Source organism: Gasterosteus aculeatus, chromosome 10 (assembly GCF_964276395.1).
Source record: "Gasterosteus aculeatus chromosome 10, fGasAcu3.hap1.1, whole genome shotgun sequence".
In the NCBI taxonomy this organism is placed as follows: Eukaryota; Metazoa; Chordata; class Actinopteri; order Perciformes; family Gasterosteidae; genus Gasterosteus; species Gasterosteus aculeatus.
Genome location: NC_135697.1, coordinates 15,973,495 through 15,999,443, shown reverse-complemented (window position 1 = coordinate 15,999,443; position 25,949 = coordinate 15,973,495). Strand labels below are relative to the sequence as shown.

At 45.1% G+C, this 25,949-nt stretch overlaps 2 protein-coding genes across 7 annotated transcripts in view; both read left to right on the top strand.

The window, feature by feature from the left end:
* The first annotated feature begins 1,104 nt into the window (after positions 1 to 1,104).
* Positions 1,105 to 6,828, top strand: sh3bgrl3 (SH3 domain binding glutamate-rich protein like 3). Its single transcript, XM_040187842.2, has 3 exons — positions 1,105 to 1,353; positions 2,866 to 3,033; positions 4,680 to 6,828. The coding sequence occupies exons 1-3, from the start codon at positions 1,309 to 1,311 to the stop codon at positions 4,743 to 4,745; spliced, it is 279 nt and encodes a 92-aa protein (XP_040043776.1). The 5' UTR covers positions 1,105 to 1,308; the 3' UTR covers positions 4,746 to 6,828.
* A 960-nt stretch (positions 6,829 to 7,788) lies between these two features.
* trappc9 (trafficking protein particle complex subunit 9) overlaps positions 7,789 to 25,949 on the top strand; it is an 89,446-nt gene continuing 71,285 nt past the window's right edge. For 2 of the 6 annotated variants that reach the window (XR_013450969.1, XM_078081284.1), the window contains exons 1-15: positions 7,800 to 7,893; positions 8,571 to 9,166; positions 9,439 to 9,468; positions 10,153 to 10,298; positions 10,650 to 10,775; positions 11,574 to 11,600; positions 12,639 to 12,760; positions 13,894 to 14,019; positions 14,581 to 14,797; positions 17,950 to 18,093; positions 19,379 to 19,505; positions 19,655 to 19,800; positions 21,844 to 21,929; positions 24,383 to 24,509; positions 24,599 to 24,731. Coding sequence is in view for 4 of the 6 variants with exons in the window: in XM_078081284.1 (XP_077937410.1) it covers positions 8,583 to 9,166; positions 9,439 to 9,468; positions 10,153 to 10,298; positions 10,650 to 10,775; positions 11,574 to 11,600; positions 12,639 to 12,760; positions 13,894 to 14,019; positions 14,581 to 14,797; positions 17,950 to 18,093; positions 19,379 to 19,505; positions 19,655 to 19,800; positions 21,844 to 21,929; positions 24,383 to 24,509; positions 24,599 to 24,731 (2,141 nt within the window). In the remaining 2 variants the exon portion in view is untranslated. Of the gene's footprint in view, positions 7,894 to 8,570; positions 9,167 to 9,438; positions 9,469 to 10,152; positions 10,299 to 10,649; positions 10,776 to 11,573; positions 11,601 to 12,638; positions 12,761 to 13,893; positions 14,020 to 14,580; positions 14,798 to 17,949; positions 18,094 to 19,378; positions 19,506 to 19,654; positions 19,801 to 21,843; positions 21,930 to 24,382; positions 24,510 to 24,598; positions 24,732 to 25,949 lie in introns of all 6 variants that reach the window. The other 4 variants (XR_013450970.1, XM_040187839.2, XM_078081285.1 and 1 more) reach the window with 3 other exon arrangements.

Sequence of the window (25,949 nt, the reverse complement as noted above, 5' to 3'; positions counted from 1 at the left end):
TATTAATATAAATATATTAGTTTGATCTAAGAGTATAGTTTAGTATGATTTTCTTTGTGCAGTGTGTCTTTAAATGAGCAGCCAGTAATCCTCAATCTGGAGGGAGACTAGAGTCAAGTGGACCACAACACAAACTACCATTTCCTGTCATTCTTTCCAATATCAAGCTTCTATTATAACATCAGGAAATAATTCATTTTTGTTGCAAAATGTGTCGCACATAAATGTCTGAAACCTCCAACTGTTTTGTTTGGCTCTCACATAATACATAATATAAAAAATCTGCGTAATTTAGATGGAACTGAGGAATTTGTGACATTTTGCATTGTAAGTTACTTAAGCAATTAAATGATTCAAAAAGTCTTGATTCATTTATAATCATTCTCTCAGATCTTTACGAACATAAAAAACATGTGTTGAAGGGTAGTGGTTTATGAACTGCATAAGCACCATTTTCACTGTCTGATGATTGATGATATGATTCTCTTTTCTTTATTGAAATGTAATTTGCTTTAGGAGTAAGGTAATTACCTCCAAATATCAACCGACAGGTGCTTCCTTATTTACTGGTTTGGTCCTTAGGCCACGGCTTGAAGAGGGTCCCTCATTTAAATCCTAGGTTTTCATTATTGAGCTATTACTGTGTGTAGATGACGTTCATAAATCGATTTGTGTTTCCCCACATGACTACACAGAATACCCGAGGGCTTGTGATGTTTCTTTGTAAGATTACTGTTCTGCGCATGGAAGAGGGAAGAAGGATAGGCTCACATTTCTCACATCTGTCTTAAAATAAACACTCATAAAAGAGACATTGGCAGTCTTGGTTAGTTAAATCTTCTGGGCAGGTTACAAAACGGCCTGCTTTTAGTTTGTATGAAAAGACAACAGACACCGACTTGGCTCGTCTACTTTAGACTGTTGAAATCTGAGATTAGCTTTGGCCTAACTTTACGACTTGTTAACAACCGGTGTAACATCGTGTCTTGCATTGCTGAAGACATCTCCTGCCATGGAGGGATGAAACAGTGACCAATCATACACCAATAATTTATATTATACAGAGGGGCACATTTCTGTATTCAAACACCAAGCCATACACATGTGAATGTATACTATACCATAAACAACATATTACACCCAACCTTGTGCTCATTTCCCATTTTTTCTGTGAAAATCCGTGTCTTTTATTTTGAAAACACCGTTAAACTTCCGTCAGATTTAACGGACGACGTCAAGCTTGACGCACGCGAGAGAAAGTCACTCTCGCAGGCAGACACACGGAAGCAGGCGGAAAGACCCGCAGCGATGGGAATCAAACTGTACTACACAACCGTCACGGCCTCGCGGACGGTGAGTCAAGAGGCCGCATTCGGACGGACGTAACGCCGCGTTTTGTGTGTTTTAGACGCCGCGGTGGCGGCGGGCTAACGGTGCCCGCGGTGCGACGGACACACCCCGCGCGCTCCCCGCTGACGTCGGTCCGTTAGGTGCGTTAGCTTCCTCCGGGCTAACGGCGCGGCGGGCCCCGCTTCCGCCGTTACTGTAACCCCAAGCGGTGTTTATTCGCGGAAACGTCTCCTGGCAAACCGGTTGGGACTGCGGACGCTGACCAAACGGCACCAGCCCGGTGGCCTCGCGGCTCGTCGCTTAATGCGCGCCGGCGAAGCGAGGGACGTTGTGAGTCCGCTTCCTGTGCCGAGAAGCGGACGCCAAACTTCGTGTGAAAATCCGTCATTTTAAGGTTTTCATCATTATTGCATTTAGACAAGCAAAGGTGCTTTTAACCCGCGTGTGTTTCGTGCGTGACACGCACCGAACAGCACGGGTTGATATGCGTTTCCTCTCGTGTGGGTTTTGTCCTTCCTTAATGTTCCTGTTCTAGTTCCTGTAGTTTGGTGCTCATCGGCCATGAGAACATGAGAAGCACGATCCGAACAGTGACTCCAGGTAGAGCTGCCTGCTTTTGTTCATCTGTCAGCCGAACTTCCCAGTGCCCCCTTTTAATTCAGGAAAAGTAAATTATTTTACGCATGCGTTAGTTTTAAAGCAGGATAGCCTTAACTGATTTGACTTTAACAAAGTGTTAAAAAAAACGACTAACGAGTTGACATCCAGACGTCAACAAACATTGTAAAACACATCTTGTAGGAACCCCCCCCCCCACAGCAGTATGAAACCTGTGCATGGCAAAGCCCCCACGCCGAACATCTGGTTCCAATTATCCGTGAGGAATTCATCATGTTGTGGAAAAGTTCAGGGAGGTTTTAACCCTCTCGTGTGCAGTAATGGCTCCAGGTAACTGTCCTCATTATTCGATCTAATCAAATTTCCTTATAAAGGGAGACCAGGCTGCAGCAGATTCACTCAGGAAAATGTGTGTATTTAACCTTGTTGTATTATTTAATCTAAACGACACGCAGCACGCCAAGAAAGGGTTTTCACTCCTTACAACCTAACTGCAACGGGCATTCGGCTCTGATAACTGCTATCACTTTGTACCTCCACAATCAGACAAGCTCTTTAAAAGCAAGTCCCCCTTTTAGCTCGAGGACATGAATAAATGCCCGCTTGTGTGTTTTCAGTTGTTTGGGTGTGGTCACTTTACGAACCCCCCCCAACTTCCTCATTCGCCCCAAACGAGAGCAGAGCTTCCTCGTGGTCCATTAATCATCAACCAGGAGCCAGATACAGCCGCTGCTCTTTACAGGAAACTACCTCATTTAGTTAATTGTTTACCAAAATCCACTCGATAAAAGCAGGGTTTGTGATCAGAAATGTCACCACATGCCGATAAAATGCTCAGGGACGGCTTCCTCCTCGGTGTGATGGACTTCAGTACATTTTTTTATTTATTTTTTTCAGGTGAAGTCTCAACAGGCAGAAGTGATGCGAATCCTTGAAAGTAAAAGCATCCAGTACGAGCTCATCGACATCTCCGTGGGCCGCGAGGTGTGTGACGAAATGAGAAGCAAAGCAGGGAACCCCACGGCAGTCCCTCCCCAGCTTTTCAACGACGACCAGTACTGTGGGGTGAGGAAAGCACACATACGCATTCTGTCATACGGGCCGGCTGTGAGGCCCTATTTGTAAACCCAAACCATGAACACTAGCAATGACCCTAGTTGTAAACCCAAACCATGAACACTAGCAATGACCCCTAGTTGTAAACCCAAACCATGAACACTAGCAATGACCCTAGTTGTAAACCCAAACCATGAACACTAGCAATGACTCCTAGTTGTAAACCCAAACCATGAACACTAGCAATGACTCCTAGTTATAAACCCAAACCATGAACACTAGCAATGACTCCTAGTTGTAAACCCAAACCATGAACACTAGCAATGACCCGAGTCGTAAACCCTAAACCATGAACACTAGCAATGACCCCTAGTTGTAAACCCAAACCATGAACACTAGCAATGACCCCTAGTTGTAAACCCAAACCATGAACACTAGCAATGACCCCTAGTTGTAAACCCAAACCATGAACACTAGCAATGACTCCTAGTTGTAAACCCAAACCATGAACACTAGCAATGACTCCTAGTTGTAAACCCAAACCATGAACACTAGCAAAGACTCCTAGTTGTAAACCCAAACCATTAACACTAGCAATGACCCCTAGTTGTAAACCCAAACCATTAACACTAGCAATGACCCCTAGTTGTAAACCCAAGCCATGAACACTAGCAATGACCCCTAGTTGTAAACCCAAACCATGAACACTAGCAATGACCCCTAGTTGTAAACCCAAACCATGAACACTAGCAATGACCCTAGTTGTAAACCCAAACCATGAACACTAGCAATGACTCCTAGTTGTAAACCCAAACCATGAACACTAGCAAAGACTCCTAGTTGTAAACCCAAACCATTAACACTAGCAATGACCCCTAGTTGTAAACCCAAACCATTAACACTAGCAATGACCCCTAGTTGTAAACCCAAACCATGAACACTAGCAATGACCCCTAGTTGTAAACCCAAACCATGAACACTAGCAATGACCCCTAGTTGTAAACCCAAACCATGAACACTAGCAATGACCCCTAGTTGTAAACCCAAACCATGAACACTAGCAATGACCCCTAGTTGTAAACCCAAACCATGAACACTAGCAATGACCCCTAGTTGTAAACCCAAACCATGAACACTAGCAATGACCCCTAGTTGTAAACCCAAACCATGAACACTAGCAATGACCCCTAGTTGTAAACCCAAACCATGAACACTAGCAATGACCCCTAGTTGTAAACCCAAACCATGAACACTAGCAATGACCCCTAGTTGTAAACCCAAACCATGAACACTAGCAATGACCCCTAGTTGTAAACCCAAACCATGAACACTAGCAATGACCCCTAGTTGTAAACCCAAACCATGAACACTAGCAATGACCCCTAGTTGTAAACCCAAACCATGAACACTAGCAATGACCCCTAGTTGTAAACCCAAACCATGAACACTAGCAATGGCTCCAAACCATGAACACTAGCAATGACCCCTAGTTGTAAACCCAAACCATGAACACTAGCAATGAGTCGTAGCTGTGGAGCACTAGTCTTGAACCCTGGCCGTGAAGCCTACCCATGGACCCGAGTCATTCTGTTTCTCAGACTACGCAGATGTTCCGTATGCTTTTGTTTGTTGACTGAAACTGTTCCTCTCCTCAGGACTACGACATGTTGTCTGAGGCAGTGGAAGCGGATACAGTGGACCAATTTCTGAAGCTGGCGTGAGGAGTGCAGTTTCTCAGTCTCAACCCCATTTCCCTCCACACCCTGTGCCCTAATGGAGGCCCTTTATGCAGTCTCTTTCTGACCACCGGCAGCATACACTCACTTTCAATGCCATACCGAAGAATGCCAAATATCTAACTAACCAGAAGACACACATTCCCCCTCCAGCACCATTTCACTCAGTCTTAATTTGTTTGTTCCTTTTTGATTTCTTTCTGACCTTTTCCCCGTCTGAGAGTCTAGTGTTACTATGTGCCGCGATTCCACTAGGAATCACTGGGATGATTGAACTTGCAGTAATTGGGTTGAATAATCTTGGCCGCAGCCGCATGAATGCCGGAGTTCAAACTACTCCACTGGATGACCGCGTTCATCCAGAATCCTCCTGATCCTCTGCAGACCAAACGCACCATCACCACTCAGTCTTATCTACGTTTGTTGTCTTTTTTCTGTAGCCTTCCAGTTTCAGTGTTGTACGCGACCGCACACAATTCTTTTTGCTTCACACGGATGCAAATGCTCTGGGAAGTAGCAAGGACTGAAAAGTCCTCAAACCCATTTAATCATGAGACCGTAAGATGCCTCTTTTTTTGGGGGGGGGGCGTTGACAGCTTTTCGTGGTTTGGGTCCATTGGTCACTTCATGCAGTGTTTTGAGAAATGTTTGGTTCTGAAGTGGAAACAAACTGAATTAAATTAAACCATGTTTTAAGGTGTGGCCCCTTGAAACCGGTCCGATCAGCGTCTCACCTGTTTTCAGCATCTGTCCTCCGCGCTGCCAGTGGTGAAAAAATCCGAAGGGTACATTTATAGGGGACATTATACAACAAAGATAAAACTAGATAAGAAGGTTCATCATCTACAAAGTTAAATCACACATTAACAGTATTCAGGCTATTAACCTGCTTCCACCTGAAGGTATCCGTGTACTTTGCCAGCTTTGCCAACAGTGTGTTGAATAATTATATTCAAGACGATGAATTCACAGATTGTGCACGCTGTTGCTTTAAAGCTGCAGTGTGTAGGATTCAGTGACATCTAGTGGTGAGCTTTGAACGTCGCAACCTCTTAAAACCCTCCCCATGTTTCCAGTGTGCAGCTGGAGATCAGCGTTAGTCCGCACTTCACGACTAATAATAATAATAACCACATGTGGTACAAAAATGTTCCAATACTGACAGTTTTAGTGTTGGAACCAAACCCTCTCCTGAGGTTTGTGGCCGTGGTCACCAATGGGCCGAAGTCATTTAAACGCTTGGTAATCAGGTGGAACATTTCAGTAGTTTGCTGCTAGATTCCATCCCCCAGTGGAGCAGGATGAACACATTCGGTGCCAATATATTCATCTGTAATGCTGGTGGATATCTCCTTAGTGTTACCTTCCACGTATTCCATGGCCCCTTTAAGGAGGGTGCTCCTTATCACTCATATTCATATGGTTTTCAAACGATGAGCCTCAAAAGTGGATCTTCCAGCCTTCAACCACGAAGCCCATCATTTCCTCCACTTTATTCAAGGTTTTCCGTTTCACAGATGCGGTCATGTGACCACCGTACAGTGAAGCCCCGCCTCGCTATGAGCACAGACACAAAGGTCAAAGCCGGAGTGGTTTTTAGTTGACCCGACTCAGTCTTACCAGCTTTAGGGAGAACTCCCCACATGGGAAAAGGGAAGGTTTTCCTTATTGGCTCTTTTATATGTGCACATTCGTTGTTTTTTTTCTACATGGGTCCTTCGCTGACTTGTAACATCTGTCAGCCCCCCTGGACCTCCTTCACCCGTCTCGTCAAACTTGTGTCGTTACAGTTTGGGATCGCCGGTAGAGACAGCCTTCACACACAATGTCTGTGCAGTGGTTTGTAAGTCAATGGTTGTAGAAGTGTTTGCCTGTTATTGATGTGTACTCACTATGAATCTATCACTATGACATTCCATTTTTCTCTCTCTCTCTCTCTCTCTCTGAGCTTTTGCTTTTGGACCAATTCCTCTTGGCCAAAAAAAAGAGAATCGGGACTAAAACGCTGTTGTCTTCCAAGAAGATTGTGAAAAAAAAGATTTATGGGTGATAAATGGAGTTGAATCTACATGTCTGGTGTTTTTAATTATTTCTTAATTTTAGCACTATTAATAACAAAAAACTGGCTTAATTAAAACTAGTCAATTATATCCATTGTCAATATCCATTATATCCTTTTCGTATGTGTAGAATTTTTAAGTTAGCGTGTGGACATTCGCAAACCCACAATGGAGTCATTTGTCATTTGCAAGTCAGTGGAATAGTCTGACTGCCAGAAAAGTCACATGAAGGACGTCTTCCACACAATCTGCACTGTCAAGACATTTATGGCAACACTGCATGGATGCCTCGCACTTAACTATGCCACGCATATGATAACATGACAGCAGGTTTGTTCAAACTGATCAAGTTTGTTGGTTTAAGATTCAATGGATAACATCTAGATGAATATTTTGAGTTTAATCAAATGAGTCGTATGATTTATTCAAATGAACGATAATGAGCAATTAGGAATTAATACATTTGAAGAACAATGTCATTGGTTTGCTCAAATGTAATACCTCATTTTTCCTTTGGGAGGTGCTGATGTGGCTTATGAGACTTCTAATTTTGAAGAAGAAGAGACACAACCGGAAACCTTGATCCTGATTTCAAACTAAAAGAAAAACGTTGTGGCATAGTAGACACAAAGTTGCATATTCTGTGCTGCTATGAACAAGATACAACCATGAAAGTCCACCTAATTGTCACATTGTGTTTGGTGAAGGTTAGAAAAGAAAATATCGTGTGTATGGTGGTTTACAATTGCATATCTCCCCAGATGAGCCCTTTGCTCTGCAATACATTGTGCCATCTCGTATTCTACTCCCCAAATGTGTTAATATTGTCAATTGGGACATACTTATAATGTGCATATTGTAGAGACGCAGATAGAGATATTCAAAGTTCGGTAGCTACAAGGGTAAAATGATAACGCATGCTGTTATTAAAATCAGTATCTTCACTGACGCCTGTGATGTTTTACTTTGAAAAGAGACACCGGATGTTGCACTGTTGATTAGCATTAGTTGTTGCTAAACACTTGTCCCAAGAAGGAAGCTGTAATATTTTGACAGGTTACAGCCAAGATAAAGTGAGTACGCTTTAATTATTAAAGCCTTTGGTGTGAACGACTGAAACAAAACTTCCCCCAGCTGACACGCGCATTAATGAATTGTTATAACAGTCTGTGCTGCGACTCCGCTAATTCATTCGTTAGCTAGCTGAGCGAAGCTAACCGAAACTGTTTTGAGACGTTAATACAGCGTCAGCTAAACGACCGTATAATATAATTCCCTCGATGTAGAATTAGCGAAATGCCAGCTGGCGCCACGGCTTCTGTTTCACGACACGTTGTTGGTCACATTCTGGCCTCTGTGACAACGTCAGCAGCCACATTGAGCTGTTTAATGTTTATCTTTGCAATGACGGCGGCATAATTTGTTAAATGTGTTTCTTTGCATATATATTATTGTTAAGTGAGATCATTTTCTCACCTTCTCTAATTATGGATCCGTACTGTTAAGGGCCTAGATTTTGAAATATTGACCCGAGACGTCTTCCTTACACAATGTAAATAATAGAAATGTTTCTCAAACCATACAAACACCTGTCACCTGTTTCCTCTGGAGAATTTGGGCTCCAGGGCAGTTTTTATGAAACCTCTTCTCTACACAAGACATGTATAAAGGGTAAAAAGCATTTTGCACAGAAGTCATTGTGATAATATGATCAGCTCTATTAATGTTTTGGTTCTTCTGTCCCGTGAAGGCACATGCGAGGATGAGCGTGCCAGACTACATGCAGTGTGCCGAGGACCACCAGACGGTCTTAGTGGTGGTCCAGCCGGTCGGCATCGTACCCGAGGAGCAGTTCTTCAAGATCTACAAGCGAATCGCCAGCGTGAGCCAGGTGAGCATCAGGGACTCGCAGCGCCTCCTCTACATCCGCTACCGCCACCACTACCTGCCCGAAAACAACGAGTGGGGAGATTTCCAGACGCACCGCAAGGTGGTGGGCCTCATCTCCATCACCACCTGCGCCTCCAACAAAGAGTGGCCCCAGACCGCCGAGCGCTTCCACGGCCAGAAGGAGGTCTACAGCTCCACGCTGTACGATTCCCGCCTGCTGGTGTTCGGGCTGCAGGGAGACATCGCGGAGCAGCAGCGGACAGACGTGGCCTTCTACCCCGACTTTGAGGACTGCCCCGATGTGGAGAAGCGCGTGGATGACTTTGTGGAGTCCATTTTTATTGTCCTGGAGTCCAAGCGGCTCGACCGGGCCACCGACAAGTCTGGTGACAAGCTCCCTCTGCTGTGTGTGCCCTTTGAGAAGAAGGACTTTGTGGGTTTGGACACGGATAGCAGGTGAGTTGTGACGTGTTCTCTGCACCCAAAATCCTGGTTTAAAAGCACATTTTTTAAAAGGCACTTTGAATGATCTCTGCAGCCAGTTAATGTGATTTACTGCATTGTTTGCAAGCAGTTAGTGTGTCTTTCATTTCTGGGTCAAGTTGCTCGCTTCATATCAGCCTTGCATGCTCCTCTTAAAAATCTGTCTTTATTATTTTTGCTGTATTAATTTTCATTCGTTTACCTTTGTTTATGTCTTACTTCTCTTTTTTTTTTCTCTCATACTGTCCTGTGAGTTTATTGTTGGGTGTGAAAAGGTGAGATGTTAGACTCATAAGTTTAGTGAACCCATAACAATCCCATCGGCTTCAACTTCAAAGAAAACACCAGACCTCCAAGCCAAAGTCGCCACTCCCCCGCTGGTTGTTCATTTATAACCAAACCCGCCATATGATGTGCGAGGCCTGATTTAAAGGGACGGCGTTACACTTCCAGTGCACTAGTTGCTCAAAGAAGCCCGCTGCGCACTTTTTACCCCGTCTGTGCTTTCTGCTCTTAATAACTCCCCACCTTTCCGCCCTCCCGCTGTGGCCCGTGGCTTATTGTCATCATGTTTTTCACCCCCCCCACAATGTAGTTGTCCCCCTCGCTCCCCACCGAGACTCGGCGCACACACTGTGCACGGCTGCAGGGTCGTAGGTCAGCTCCCGCTCCTTCCTCCTTGTTGCTCCCCTTTTGCTTGTGCTCCTCCACGTCACACTTCTCCTTCTGTAGCTGACTGGTAGGATTCACTCGAGTGTCCCTCTGCTGGCGGGCGCCCTGCTGACATGCAACAGCACGATAACAGCAAGTCAGAGCTGTTTTGGAACCAAAAAAAAAAATAGATAGAAATCAACAAAAATCAATTCGAAAGCCCAACAGATCTATTTTATTTGAGCAACAGCATCGACCCTGTTGTTGTCTGAACATGTTTTTCCTCACTTTACTTGTTGCTCTCTCAGGCATTATAAAAAGCGTTGCCAGGGGCGGATGAGGAAGCACGTCGGGGACTTGTGTCTCCAGGCGGGCATGCTGCAGGACGCCCTGGTCCACTATCACATGGCTGTGGAGCTGCTCAGGGGTGTGAACGACTTCCTCTGGCTGGGCGGTGAGTCGAGTCGAATCCGATTATAAGGCTGGAATGACTTTTTAGTACGTTTCAGCAGCTGCTGGACTTTTGAGATCAGTAATACCAGTATCAAGATTGGATTATTTATTTTTTAGCCCAACACAAAAGCATCCCTATTACAATCAAAAATGTTAAGTCACAATTTCTTGAATATCTAAGGAGGAAAAATGTGCTTTTCAGTGCTCACAAATAAGCAATGTGATCACCTCAAAATATCTGATGATATTGGCTGTAAATCGAGTAAAGTCTTAGAACTTGCAAAGACCTACGATAAGAACAACCAACAAGAGCCGCGTGCAGATGGAAACGTTGGTCTTCTGCTGTCTGCAGCCGCTCTGGAGGGCCTGTGCTCGGCCTCCGTTATCTTCCACTACCCCGGAGGGACGGCGGGGAGGACGGTGGGACGGAAGCCCAGCGTCTCCCAGCCGGCGGACGCAGGGAAGCGCCACAGACCAGGTGAGCACATCCCTCCGCGAGGGGGCCGACTCGAAGCCGCGGTGTGGAGAGAAGTACAACTTCTGTGTGTGTGTGTGTGTGTGAGGGCCAGCTGGCGAATCAAAACGCCGCTCCGCTGCTTCCTTTGTGCATTCTTGGTTGTGTTAGAAGGTGACGTCGTTCCACGCTGTTATTAACACGCTATTAACACACAGTAAGACTGTGTCATTGTGCGCTACCACAGAATATAAGCGATGAATAAGAGCTGCTTTTAGGATGTGATCATTCGAGGACTTGTTGATTAATGTAGTGAAAGTAATTATTGTTTAATTGCGCTCCGCATCTTCATCTGATCAATCCATCCATCCATCCATCCATCCATCCTGCTCCTGTGTTCTGCTGTATGAAATGATGTTTTTGATAATGGAGTCTGGTGGCTTTGGAGATGAATCGATGAATACGACGGCGTCAGAAAGGGTTTTCTGACAGGAAGGTAAAATGGTCAAAAATAGAAGATTATTTCTACCACTATAAATGTTTACACTTGATCACGATATTGCTTTTGCCTCCGTGCACACGTGTGTGTGTGTGTGTGTGTGTGTGTGTGTGTGTGTGTGTGTGTGTGTGTGTGTGTGTGTGTGTGTGTGCGCTTCTCCTCCCAACAAACCCCAAAATGGAGCCACTGGAGGTCAAAAACGTAGATTTCTTGCCTAGCACACTTCCTAGGAGAGCAGCTGCAGCCAGTAGGGACGTTGTTGGGACTAACACCGCTAACATTGCGCCTTGGAGTGAATCTGCATTCTTTCTCTCTATCTGTAGGAGCTCAGGAGGTTCTCATTGACCCAGGTATGGTATGTCCAAGCAACGTAGCTCTTGTAGACCACAATCTGCCGTATTGCTTTGGTCCCATTCGCCCTGTGTTTGACTTCATTTTCCATCTTACATTATCTGCTATGGTTCATTTTACTCTTTGAGAAGTAATTGATGTTCCCCCCCCTCCTCCCCCCCTTTGTGTTCAGCATCACACGACTACAATCAAAGACTTAAAAATATCAGTCTTTGTAGCTTATATTTTCTGTTTCTATAACCGCTCCCATCTTACTCCTGATTATTAGACAAAGATCACGTTACTGTCAAAGAAGTAAAATTGTTCCTTTTGAGCAGATGGAGCTTTGATCACAAGGTTTCACGTCCCTCAGCCCAGCAGGTGGCAGCTCCTCGCCGCTAGTGTCTACTTTAATTTCCTGCCTATTACTGATAAGCTGTTGCTTCACCTCTCACTTTCATAAACTGCAAGGTTCTGTTACTTCATCAGCTCAGTAATTAAGAAATACTGCATTCACCTCGGTGCAATGATTGAGTGAAGCGCTGCAGCGCAGCATCTCGTTAGTCACACGATTGTCGTGGCGACGGCACCACAGCGTTGCCATGGACACAGCCCCGTTAGCCAGGCGATGCGCCCTCTATCTGTATCTGCATTCTAATGCGATTTGGTCAAGTGATGCAGCTTTTTTTTTTTTTTTGCTTGCAATTTTGCCCCTGTAAAGGTTTCGGGTGCGACTTAAACTCCGCCCGGGAGGCTTTTGCAACAACAAGGCCCACGGCGATCCCGTCCGAGGGGCCTGCGAATGCGGGACGATGCTTTTTCATTCTACATCGCCTGTTGTTATCTGTCAGTCTTGAAGTGACCACCGTTATGAGCGCTGTTCATCCGTGTCTTATTGTGTCTTAAGTGCATGTGGCGGCATCTGTCAAACGAGTATCGGTGGATTTGAGTTTCCCCTCCTTCCCGTTTCCTTTCCTCGCGTGCTGGAGCGGACCGCTGGACGGTCACCCCGGCGTCCCTCTTGAGTCTAACCGCGTCCCGTCCTCTTGTGAGCGCAGGGGCCCTCACGGCCAACGGCATTAGTGCCGACACCAGCACGGAGATCGGGAGAGCGAAGAACTGCCTGAGCCCCGAGGACATCATCGAGAAATACAAAGAGGCCATCTCCTACTACGGGAAGGTAACCCACGTTGACCCTCTCACCGAAGCTTCAGCCCACATCGCAGTTGAATTAAATATAGTTACGAGCCGGGGGTTTAAAAAGTTTATTTTGGGATATAGTTGTAAAGTTTTTAGCAAACCGCTGCTGGCTAAATTAGCACAGAGAGCTTATTGTCTGATTGGGAGCTTGTGTCAATTTCAGCTAAACGGTCAATCAACTGAAATGACGTAATGGTTTAAAGTGATTGATTAATCCATCCACTTTTTAAAAGAAGAATCCTGCATAATGAGCTTCATGGAGGCTGTGGTTTATTTCACCCTTTGACAATTGATAAATATCTCACGACAGGTAGTGTTCTCTCCTGTTGCTTTGTCTTCGCCACCCACAGCCTATTAATTGACCAGGGTTTGTTCTCATATATTGTTGGGATCTATTAAACCCCCCCCTCCCCTGCAAAAAAGGTTCACCAGGGGGCAGCGTTTGATCAGGTTTGAGTCCAAGCTTCGCCACTACATGCTCCGAGGGAACATTAAAAACTTCCTTGGCAGTGAAAAAGCTGATATGAAGCCGTTTTTGACGGCGAACACCACATGAATAATGTACCAGTAAGTGGCATAATACGTCTGTAGCTCCTTTTGACCACAGTGCGTGTGCAAAGTCACAAAGAAGAGTATAAAAGTAACCCGAATGCTTCGGGCCAAGCTGAATAGGATCATTATGCTAGCAAACTATTCTGAAGCAACCCTGTGCTTTATCTTCATTATTATAATTGCCTTTTGCACTGACTTCCCTCAGCCCTTATACCTGTAACTAGCTCATTCAGAATTAAATTACATCTCAACACATAGCCGTTCAGGCTTTAATTGAATTTTAATAGGGACACAATTAGGGTGGAAGTGGAGGGAAATTGAGGGACGGCGAGATAAAAAATAAAAAAAACACACAAAAAAGTGCACACGCTCGCTGACAGCGTGAAACCCCTTTTCCTCTCTGCTGAAGCACCTGAAAGCCTCATAAAGCGAGCAACAGGGGATCTGAGTCATTCCACGTGGGCCGTGACTGATTATGGGGAAGGTCAGAGAAGCGGCGCTCATCAACTATCTCCCCCACAAACGCCGCACCCCCTCTCCCCCTCCCCTTATCTCCCGCAGTACAAGAACGCGGGCGTGATCGAGCTGGAGGCCTGTGTGAAGGCGGTCCGGGTGCTCGCCATTCAGAAGAGGGCGAGGGAGGCCTCCGAGTTCCTGCAAAACGCCGTCTACATCAACCTGGGACAGGTAGGCTATCTGACCGCCTTCTATCAACGAAAAACCCAGCGGTTCAGCGTTTCTGTTTGGAAATATGGATTCCTCTAAAATATCTATGATTTTATAACTGGTGCTTTAAAGCCTGAAGCCAGTTGACATACCTGTGCAACTACAGATGGAGAGCAATCTGCTGCTTCTTTGTAGTCTTTGTAGATGTCACAGCCCAATATTTATATTTGGATGGTCAAAGATCTCCAGGAAGTGAGATAGAAAATGAAAAAAAGTGGTCTTCATGGGTCTTCAAATATTCCAAAAAATAGTCAAATGACTTGATCGATTACAAAGATTATGATGTATTATTATGATGTATGTAATATGGGGAGGCACAAACCTGTGTTTGCCACATATCTTGTTTTCTGCTAAATGAAAACAATAAAAGTGGTCTTCATAGGGAGCCAGTAGGTTAATGGTTGGTCAAAATTTAAAAATGGCCATGTAATAATCCTTCATGCATGTATGTATAGGCCTGTATGTAATGAAATGCACACCGTTACATTACACTAAACGAGGACTCCGTCTCCGTGCCCGTAGCTCTCAGAAGAGGAGAAGATCCAACGCTACAGCATCCTGTCCGAGCTCTACCAGCTCATCGGCTTTCATCGCAAGTCGGCCTTTTTCAAGCGCGTGGCGGCCATGCAGTGCGTGGCTCCCACCATCCCGGAGCCCGGCTGGAGGGCCTGCTACAAGCTGCTGCTGGAGACGTTGCCTGGATACAGCCTGTCACTCGATCCCAAGGACTTCAGCAAAGGTAAACCGGCTCACCCGGAGGCGCCAGCTGGTGAAAGCAAGACACCGCGGGCTCGTTCTCTACTTCTCCAAACTTCAGGCCCTTTTTCACAGTGGCCAGTTCAGCAGGTGGGATTTATAGCCTTAAATGGGACCCTGGTCCATGTTAGTTGGCCAGGGCCCGGGACAGCGAAACAAATCACGGGGTCTTTGATCGCTCCAGCAGGTTGACCTGCCGTCATTTTGTCTCCAGTCACGACGCCTTTGGGAAACATCTCTGAAGCTCCTGCGTAATAATAACGACCCATGAGATGTGTGTGACAGTCGATGTCTGAACTCTGCCCCGTTTCCTCTCCTATTCAATCAAGTATTTTTCGTTTCCCCGTCCCGCCTCTGCACAGCGTCTCTTATTCAGTGATTATTTTCTGCGTCCCGAAGCCTTTTTCTAGAACAGTAGAATCGTGTGTAATACAAATCACTGCGCTGATAAGATCAGATCAGTCTCCCTGCATCCGAGCTGGATTTATCTCCGGGTGTTCAGGGTCGCGAGTCAAGCAGTGCTCGTTTTATGTCAGTTCAAAAGAAGTAAATGTCACAGAATGAGTTTTTCCTCAGACACTGGGAGCCGCCCGCATGATCCAGATAGCGTGAGTGGCAGCGGCGTAAAGACGTATTTAATAGCTAGCAAATGAATTGCATCGCTCTTCCTGGGCGCTCTGCAGTCGAGCCAGCACTTTTCTCACGTGGAGGCACGGCTGAGACTGTGCACTCGTTGGCGAGGTCCTCGGGAAGGTGATCTCTTCTGACCGCTATTCACGGCATGCCGTTGGAGGATCTTTCCTCGGATGGGCTTTCAATGGCTCCTTTGATAAACGGTGAATAAAAACAAGCTGCAGATTGCTTGAGTGTTTGTTTTATGGGCTGTGGGATACTTGACACCAATGGGATGAAGCTAGTGATGCCGTAGGCCTTGACCAGGGTTTACTACCTCTTTATATGTGTCGTCTTTAAATACAAATTTCTCTCCTGCATAAAAAAAAATCAAATATATTTAGAAAAAATGTTGGGTCAAAAAATGGAAAAATGTTTTGAAAAAAGGCAACATGTCAAAAAAATCTTGGGGAAAAAAGTTAATAAAAATATTAAGTCAGACGGTCTTGGAAAAAAAAAATACACTGCTACGTAGTCAGATGTAAATGGACATTAGCACATTAGCACACAAGCAATATTAGCAGGTAGTTTCTAGTTTGACTGTTTTTAAAGCTGAAATAAACTCATTGGAAGTGGAGGATCTTTCTTTTGGAGGAAGTGATGCCTGTGATGAAGACTAAAGGAGAGGAAGAACGGCTGACATCACCACAGAAACACAAACTAGAATGGGGGTGATATCTCAGTTGTTATGAACAAAGTAACGGCTTCAGAATTTAGAAATAAGATTGCAGTATTCATAATTTACTAAGAGTGCGTTTAAATCTCTTGCTTTATACGAGGTTTATTTCAGACACAGGTTTTCATATTTGCACTGTAGTTTTCAATGAGGCATGTTAGGAATAAACAAGAAAAAGCAACTCATCCAAAAATGAAATCCAGTGTGACTTAACTTGGTTTATCATAGTTTATAATAAAACTAAATGTTTAGAGAGGCGGCAGCGAGGTTCTTCCCATCATTCCGGACTGTTCTTTCAGTATATTGCCTCGAGGCCGAGGACCCTCCTTTAGACGCAGGAACTTTCAAGTCCCAGCTGAGTTCTTGGTAAACCCACCATGGCTGAAGACATCACATGGGACTCTTATTGATAAGGCGGGTGGGAAAGAAAGATGGCGTCAATGGTGCGCCGCCGGAAAATCTTCCGTCCTTTTTTAAATTTTGTTTATGCCATTGTAATGTTTTGTTAGTTTTGGTTTACAGAGGAGGGTGATGGCACGGAAGAAACAACTCCCCCAAGGTTGTTTTGTTTTGCACCTTTTGCTTTTGAGAGGGAGAGAAATCCCTGTGGATCACCGTTCTCCAGATAACAGACGGTTTTGGCAGACTGGGGCAAGTCAGCTATTTATAGAGTGCAATTTCACGACACACAAAAAAGAAAGCTTGTGAAGGAATTGCATCTGGAGTTTGTTCAGGTGGCAGAAGAAGTCCGGATGAACGATGACCCCGGTAGAATAATGCTGATGGAGCATGACAGGGATGCTGGGAGGATATTGGAGGTGGTATTTAGCTGTGGAAACATGGGATTGTTCTCTAAAGATCCTCCCTTCCTCCCTCTGGCCCCCGCGGCCTCCTCGGCACGTCCCTCCTCCAGTTTTCTTCCCCACTTAGTGAGTCAACAGCCGACAGCTGGGAGCGCAGCGCTGCTTCTCGTAGGGGGCCGAGGCGCTTATGTGTCGGCCTAGAATGCTATTAAGATGTCCCTAAAAAAAAAAAAAAAGAAGAGAAAAACAGCAGCTGAATTAACAGCTATGGGGGGGTTCAGCTATTAGCAATGGCTGCTGGTCACAAATGCAGACTTGTGAAGCTTCGCCGGCGCTGAAAACGTTATTGGGGTGATTATCAGGAGTCGTGTGTGGGCGAGCTGAAAGTAAAGCAGGGACGTGAAATCCTCATCACTGAATTACTATTAGTGTGTTTCTACAAGAGGCCGGTCTAATCTATATTCAGTGAATTGATTTTAATTTTTAATTGTTTTTTAAAGGAAAAAAAGGGAAGCAATTTTGTCGCCACAATATGATTCAGCTAAAACTTTATCGTTTGTTCCGTCAAATTTTGCGATGCAAAGTGCACCAAAGCTGCTTTTGAAACGGTGAATGTGACAGAAAACCTCACGAGGTTCAATAACTTTCATAAAATCAAAAGAAAAGCAGAACAGCTTTTTGACTCAAGAATTGAAACGACTGCAGGAATAAATAATTAATATAACTGCATATTGTCATTCGAAAAATGAATGATGGAATCCTTCCTGCGGCTCAAAGATAAAAAAAAGAAACTGACTTTAACATAATCATAAAATGCAAAACTTAAAAAAATGTCTCAGGCAACTATGTGAAATCGCTTTGTTAGAAGTTATTTTAGCGATGCTCATCCAGAAAGGGTTGAACATCTTCTAAAGGCTGAAGAATGCTGTGTTATGACCATAATACGGTACCTACGCTCGCATTACCACCCTCTCTCCCTCTCAGGTACCCACCGAGGCTGGGCCGCTGTTCAGATGCGCCTCCTGCATGAGCTGGTGTACGCGTCCCGTCGCATGGGCAACCCCGCCCTGTCCGTGCGCCACCTGTCCTTCCTGCTGCAGACCATGCTGGACTTCCTGTCTGATCAAGGTCGGCTCACGTTCTCTGTTCGTTGTGGACTTCAAAGCGCTCGAGGCGCTTCCAGCCTCGCGTCCGGCCTCCAAAAAAAGAGAAAAAAAAGCTTGCTTGTCTGGCCCGAGTGCGACTTTGTGTTGTGACCAGAAATCCTTTGCAGCCAGGAGATTTATTTCTTCATTTATTTATTTATTTTACGGTCGACTGGCTGCACAATAGAGGCCGGCGTAATCCTCGCTTTGGCTGCTGGAGACGAGGAGCGATCGAGGTGGAGCGAGCTTTTCGTCTTCAAGTCTTAACACCAGCAAGGGGGGGCTTCTGCAGCTGTGTTACTCTCTCCATCCTCACACACATCGAGGGGTAGAAAAACGCTGCAATCAGTCCGTGGGCTGAAGAGCGTCTCCTGACTCTTTGGACTGACCTTGTGGGTCTTTTTTTGGAATATAAATATGGTTTCATTTGTCTGGCAGTCTTGGCTGCAGGTTGGATGCCCTCCTTTTGATTGCGTCTCCACCTGTCTGCAGTGTGATATTCCAAATGGCAGGGAAGGTTTTGGCAGGTTGCTCAAGTGGAATATTCCTCTTTTGATGTGTCTTGGTTTGTGTCTTTTATATGTCGAGCGTAGAATAGAGATGGACAGAAAAGGACCTTTGTGGCTCGGCTGTTAAAAGTCTTACAGATATTGAAACTTTTGGACATTAACAAATATCTTGGTCCAATGGGGTACTCTCACATGGCACATTTGGGCTGTTTTAGTAAGATAATCTATTTAAACACAGAGTATATCGACGCAATACGGATATAATGGATATCCCAGTATCGTTCAGTTTGATGCACAATGCTGTGGAGTAACACTACAAACTTGACGCAACCACGCAAAGGTCTTGCTGTCATAAGGAGACTTGTGTATCTGTTTGAAGTCTTATTTTACAGTCTCTCTAAATGTCCTTCTCAACACTCTTGAAACTGGCAGAGTCAGAGCAAATCCTTCGGCTGGATGAGCAGTAATGTTCCCTCAAAATGTATTGATGGGACAATAAAACCTTCCATTCCACTGGAAGGCTGGTCCAGTTATCATTAATGTCTGGAAAATGATACAGAGGTCACAGAGATGAACTCGCTCATCACGCTATCGGAGTGCGAGGAACTTTAAAGGGAATCGTGTTGTGTGATGATCTGTCTGACCTTTGGATAGTTGTGTGTGTGTGTGTGTGTGTGTGTGTGTGTGTGTACATACACACTTCTTATTGGACTCTATTGCCACGTGCTCATTGATTTTCCTCGCTCCTGCGTTTTTTAGAGAAGAAAGAGGTGACCCAGAGTCTGGAGAACTACACGTCCAAGTGTCCGGGTGGGATGGAGGTCATCACGCTCCCTGACGGCCTGAAGCTCCCCCCGGTGCCCTTCACCAAGCTGCCCATCGTTCGGTAGGACGGGACGGGGCCACTTTGTTACCCATAGACCGTTGTAATGTCGGCGGGATTTGTGATCGGCGAACATTTCTCTAAGCCTGCATGTGTCATTTCTACACTGAGAAGGTTTCAATGATTTCTGTTTCCTGTGACGCTCCAACCAGATCGGTGAAGCTCCTGAATCTGCCCGTCAGTCTGCGTCCTCACAAAGTGAAAGGCCTGCCGGGACAGAACATGTCCACCGCCAGCCCTTTCATCTACTCGCCCATCATCATGCACAACAGAGGAGAGGAGCGCTGTAAGAAGATTGGTGAGCTCCTCGCTGTGCACACTCACGCACACAGACACACAACAGCTCCCTCCTGGTTGATTAAAGGAGTACGTTTCCACGCTGAGCACCAGTAAGTAACACTGAGTAAAGTTATACATTCTTAGTATTATCATACCTCATAAGTGATGGCTGTTTGCTGATATTTTTTTCGTTTCAGGGATCATATAATATTATAATTCCTATATTTTTAACGCACTTTAATAATACATTAGAACTTGTTAATTCATTACTCCAATTGGTCGCATTTGATAAGATGTGTCTGATTGTGATTAACTTAACTTCCTGCGAAGAGTGAAGTTTACTTTAAAAAGATGCGTCTGTGCCGCGTCCAAAGCCGATTAACTGAGGCCTCGTTGACTTTCTTATCCAAATTATAAAACCACACAATCGTGTTGTGTGCAAATGTCGTTTTGTAAAATATAGTTTACGGAGAGAAACTCGAGCACAGCGGTTTGTAGGTGAGTTTCTCTCCTCGTGTCCGCTCTCATTTAAGTTCCATTTAAGTGCATATGTATTATTCCGTATAGAAAGATTTTTTTCACAGCTCACGAGAGACAGTTTGACAACAATATTTCTCCTCTTAAAGGGGCAATGTGTTTGGCCGCAGTTGGCCAAATTAAGCACATTGTTCACGTTGCAAGTCGCAGCCTCTATGTTTGCAGGCTGATTATTGTACATTCATTTTTTAAGTATATTTTTCCAATCTCACACATTGCACCTCTTTAATTGTGAAACAAACCAAAGCAACTTTAAACCAACTGTGCAGCCGCGCGTTGACGCAAGACATTCATTATTGCCTCGTTCGAGGAAGTCTGAAAGCCTTTGGAGATCCCTGCAGAATCTCAGTGGCCACGCGAGGAGTTTGGACTGAGGCAATACAAATAAGATAGCAGCGATCCACTTTGTTTTTCTATTTTCTGAGGTGTATTTCACACATAATTGGCTGGCGATGAGAGCACGCCTCTGAGCCAGACCTGAGGTTATGTGGGAGGTTTCGAGACATTCTTATCATAGATATCTTTCTTTTGACTGACTTAATTTCCCAAGGTGCATGGCGTGAGTTTGCCTTCCAGAAATCTCTTTTCATCCCAGGGTCCAAGTAGGATTTCCAGGCCCTGTTTTGCAAGTCTATATGCAACAACGGGCTCTTGGGCTGAACCCCACAGTGTGATGCGTCTCAGAATGGAGATGGGTTTAGTGGGACTGAAATAGCTTCTGAATCTAACAAACTCTTCCCACGTCTCATACAGGAGCGACGGGTACCGCAGTGCACGGCTTTCTTCTCCTTTGTTCCATCAAAGTACCAATCGGCTTTTTGTAGGTTGCTCGGACCTTGTTGAATATCTGCTCAAATACAACACCCATAATGCATTGCCAGCCTACGTGTTACAGTTCAATTAGGTTCACACGAGTTTGGGTACTTCTGCACAGTACAGCCTTATGTGACAGGGCTAAAACCCACTGTTGCCATGGCGATAACTGCAGTGTCGTAGCATAAACCGCTGTGGGGGGTTCTGGGCTCCGTACAGATGGGTAGTGGGTCCTTGGTGGAGTTGTGTGCCAGACTCGTTCTTGGCAGCGCGCGGCGACTTCCTGAAAGGCGGACGGCGCCGGCAGGGCTCCAGGAAGTCACCGCTGTGGGCCGAGAACGGCGCTGTGGAGTCGGGATTAAGACCGTGAGCCACGAGGTCACTTATTCAAGTCTTTTTATTTATAGATTCACTGAAAAATAATTATTAAAGGATGGTCTCCCACTCAACACTCTGGACAGTTTTTATAGTTCAAGTGAGATAAAAAACATGTTGCATGCTGTTTATTTTTAGGTTCTGCTGGATTTTGTTGCCGTTTCCAGTCTTTTAAGATTCCAGTTGGACATTAGGATTTGTCTTTAATTGCAATCATCTTTGTCTTTCATAGAAATGTAGTTTCATGGTGTGTTTTCCTCTGATGATTCATCGCGAACAGGTTTCGCACCACCAACATCTTATTGAAATGAATTCTTGTCTCTCCTTCTTTGGATAGAGTTCCAGTGGGTTCAGGGAGATGTCTGTGAGGTACAGCTCATGGTCTACAACCCCATGCCTTACGAACTCCGCGTGGAGAACATGGTCAGTGAAATGTCTTACGCTTTACCTTTCAACGTGTCTTGCTTTGGAGGATCATTTTGATATTTGTTGAATCTGAATATGGGAATATGTAACCACAATCCTGCAGTAATAATACAAGCAGTGCAAGTCATGATGCTTTCTGGGGATCCTCAAAGCACTTGATATGCAGTACTTGACCCTTTTACAGTTGAAAATATTAAAAGCTTTTGCCTGCAAGACACAAGAAAAGTTCCCCTGAAACAACTCTGAGGAATTTTGGGTGCACTTTTAAAATATCATCAGTCATCCTTTTGGTAATCTGTCATTCTAAACATTTGATACTGCCTCATCTGAAATTAGTTGTTTCTGTAAATAATTATACAAGCAAGAGTATTCAAGAAATAGTTATAGGGCGAAAGGGAAAAAACAAATACGGGAAATTAATGAGCGTAAATAAGAGTTCTCCTGGTATCATTAATCTTCAATAGCTATATTATTTATAGTTAAAAATAAGCTGTCGCTTTTGTCTTGTGAGAGGCGCCTGCAGCAGGAGATGATGGCTTTGCGGGTGGAAATAAATCTTCCTTATTGTCTGATTTATCGACATACGTTTATTGAAAAGATCAGTATTTTCATTTTATTGATTACGAAGACGGTCCCATGCAGTCACGTCCCCAGGCAAGTGTTTGTTAGCGATTCAGGTCATGTGACCCTGTTCCAAAAAGACTCTAAAAGACACATAATATACACACAAATGTATTTTAGGTTTAATATTGTATTTTTAAGATTGTCAAAAAATCAGAATCTGCATTAAAAATGTTTTGTGCAGCGTTGTCCTGTTCGGTTTTATTGTGGAAGTTGGCAGGAAGTCAGCCGGCTCACCAGGAAAACTCTAATGAGAATTCATTATGCGGCCAAAACGTCCTGAAGCCGGAAGAACCTTCCTGGCGAATGCGCTCTTAATGCGAAGCCACCTGAGGCGCAGTGCGTTTCAGCGCGCTGTGCACCGCCTGCCACACGGACGCGCTTCGACACAAGGTCGTTAACTCCGCCCACCTACAGGTGAATCGATCGGGTCACAGATGGAGGGTGAAGGTGGAGACGGACGGGCTGACGCAAGCTGCAGAGAGCTGCAGAGATCTGTCCCCCAGACAAAGTGACTGCCGTTAGACCGGAGCAGCGTCTGAGGCGAACACACGGACACAAGGTCACTTCTCCATCTTGCGTTGCCAAGGTGACCGCGCGGTTTGGCAAGACAGGCGCTCCGTCTCCGCACAACTTTAGCATTAATACGCAGCTTTGTTTTGTGCTTTATTGATTTTTGTGCTCGTAGTTTTTTCCTCTCATTCACTGAACTTAAGTAAACTCTGTTATTTCCAGTGCAGATAAATCAAGAAAAGACTTCTTAATATTTTATGTCCGAGAAACTGCAAGAAATTGGTGTTTTCTTTAAAGTAGCGAGAAGTTTCCACCCTGCGTCTATTCTTCTTATTTTGTCTGCTTGACTTTTCTGTAGTTGCTCTCACCTGTGCCTTTTAACAAAGAAATAATCGTTAATAGTAATTATTATTGAATAATTCTGAATGACGATCCAAAGATGAGCCTCACTCGCTCCTGTCGTTACTGTCGGCCCAAACTGGCCACTTAAAATAAGGTCCTGAGGCCGATGCAAGGGCAGCCTTCCCTCCAGTGAGGTAGTGTCTGCTGTCGGGGGATTGACGCAGTCGTTACGTCACCTCAGTCTGCCTCGTGCAACCAGCCGCTGTGTACTAAGAGTGTAAATATGAAGTCAGTCGAAGGAGACTTTAAAGCCACACAGAAGGCTTCTCTTGACTACCAATGAGGCATCGGTGACGTGTTTGTCCTCACTGCGACTAATTTAGCATCCCCACATCGTCGTCCGATTGATTAATTAGGTTAACTTTTAAAATCGCAGTCTGACAAAGTTACGCCTGAGAGAAGCAAGGTCCTGTTCTCAAACGGAGAACTTGCAGGTTAGATTTTTCCTGCCAAATATCAAATCAATTGGGGTAAATAAAGTTGGGGGGGGGGGGGGTATACTTTGGTTGGGACCGTTGTTAGGTTTGAAGTCAAGTCACGGGACAGTGATTTGTTGTAAGTGGCTCGAAGGAAAGCGATGTCGGCGGCTCACATGATTGGTCCACCACTTAAATATCTCCACAGCGGCTAATTAACGTTACAGGATGTGACGCCTTTACTGGCATCAGTGTTTCTCTCCACGGTAGACGTGAAAACACCACGTGCAATTGTTAGCAATACTTATAATAATTCACATTCTTTCTCAGGAAGGATAACAAATGTATTCCGTGCCGGCCGAATAAGAACCAACGACATTGTTGTTTGTTTCTCCACTTCTCGTTGTATCAGAGAGGTCTCTTTTTAAAAAAATCTCACTTGGCTCAAATAGATTGTTTTAAAACGGCTTCAGTCATTCCGTCGGCTCTCGTCTTCAGGGCCTGCTGACATCCGGCGTGGAGTTCGAGTCCCTACCTGCTGCGCTGTCCCTGCCCGCCGAGTCGGGCCTGTACCCCGTCACGCTGGTCGGCGTCCCGCGCACAGCCGGCAACATCACGGTCAACGGTGAGTCCCGCCGCCGAGCCCCGCCGGCGCTCGGACGTGCCGTTGGTCAGAGCATTGATGCAGTAGAGCTGAACGCCTGTCTCACCCAGGGTACCACACGTCGGTGTTCGGGGTGACCAGCGACTGCCTGCTGGAGGGCCTGCCTAGCGTGAAGACCAGCGGCTCTTTGGTGGAGGTCATTCCCTCCCTGCCTCGTCTGCAGCTCAGCACGTCACTGCCCCGGTGAGCAGCCCTTCGGTTCGGTGCATTTGCATCGTTTGGATTTCTTGTGCTGAACTACTTTTCGTATGAGCACGTCTGTGGTGAACACTGGTGCTGCAACTATAGTTGTGCATAAACGTCACGGTAATTATTTACTTAGGAAACGTTTGAGCATTAATTCACATTTAAAGTATAATTCGGATTAAAAAGAGAAGGCTATATTGGCTCAAAGCTCACAGGTTATTATTTGATATTCATTCTTTTATGCTGATAATTATTTCATAAATGGCAGCAGTGTCACACTTTAAGTTCAAGCGCGTCGAATTTTCGGCGAAATGGAATTCAGCAATTTGCACCGCCATGTTTTTCACTTGCTCTTAAGGTACACACCAAACGCTGGATGTGGAGAGAGCGAACTGAGGCCGATCCACAACCTCACAACTACTGCCACTAAAGCCGTCACCCTTTTACCCAGAAACCACATCCTGACCTCGCTCTTTTCAACCAAACACTCAAAAAAATGAACTTCTACGAGTATAACTAAGGTTCAGCACTATTCAAAAAGTTAAAGGCCAGTTACTAATGCATAAAAAAAGTTCTGTAAACAAATACACTGCCAGTGACAATAAGTAATAATATTAAGATATTAATGAAATATTGCACATTTGACTCAAACGTGCACGACGGCTTAAATACCTTCGACCAGAACCGATGACTTTGGGTAAAGGAGTTGATTGTCAATTCAAACCTCCGAAGTTGCAGGTTTGTTTGTTTTCACGGACATCCTGTCTGGGGAAGTGACATTTTCAACGGAGTGAAAATAGGAGCCGGAAGAGGAGAAAGCACGGGTTAAATTACTCCCAGTAAAGTGCCTTCTCAGAGTGTTATAAATCATTCTGACAGGGGAGCTGCAGAAAAATCCACTATTTAGGTCATGCCTGTGAGTACAGCACTTCAGCAGCTTTTGATGTGGAAAATCTCTTTATTCTCCCGCGTTGGAAGAGTTCCGTTTCAGATTGCATGAAGCAAATGGAATACAAATGTGGTGCGCGGCCCCTCGGCTGCTCTCGGCCACGCAAGTAGACCTTCGGCTCTGACCTCAGTTCAGCAGGTGCCCCACTGACTCGTTCAATGTTCTTTCTCCCTCCAGCGCAAAGCTGCTTATTTACTTCTTTTTTTCCACGTTTCAAACGTCAGTGTTAAAATATTAGGTCTAATTATTTCCAGCATTTTGTGGAG

Bases quoted from the DNA above. Each gene is read 5' to 3' on its own strand.
- sh3bgrl3 (XM_040187842.2), top strand. From the start codon at position 1,309: ATGGGAATCAAACTGTACTACACAACCGTCACGGCCTCGCGGACG. The intron at 1,354-2,865 runs GTGAGTCAAGAG...TATTTTTTTCAG, and splicing joins CCGTCACGGCCTCGCGGACG to GTGAAGTCTCAACAGGCAGA. The intron at 3,034-4,679 runs GTGAGGAAAGCA...TCCTCTCCTCAG, and splicing joins ACGACGACCAGTACTGTGGG to GACTACGACATGTTGTCTGA.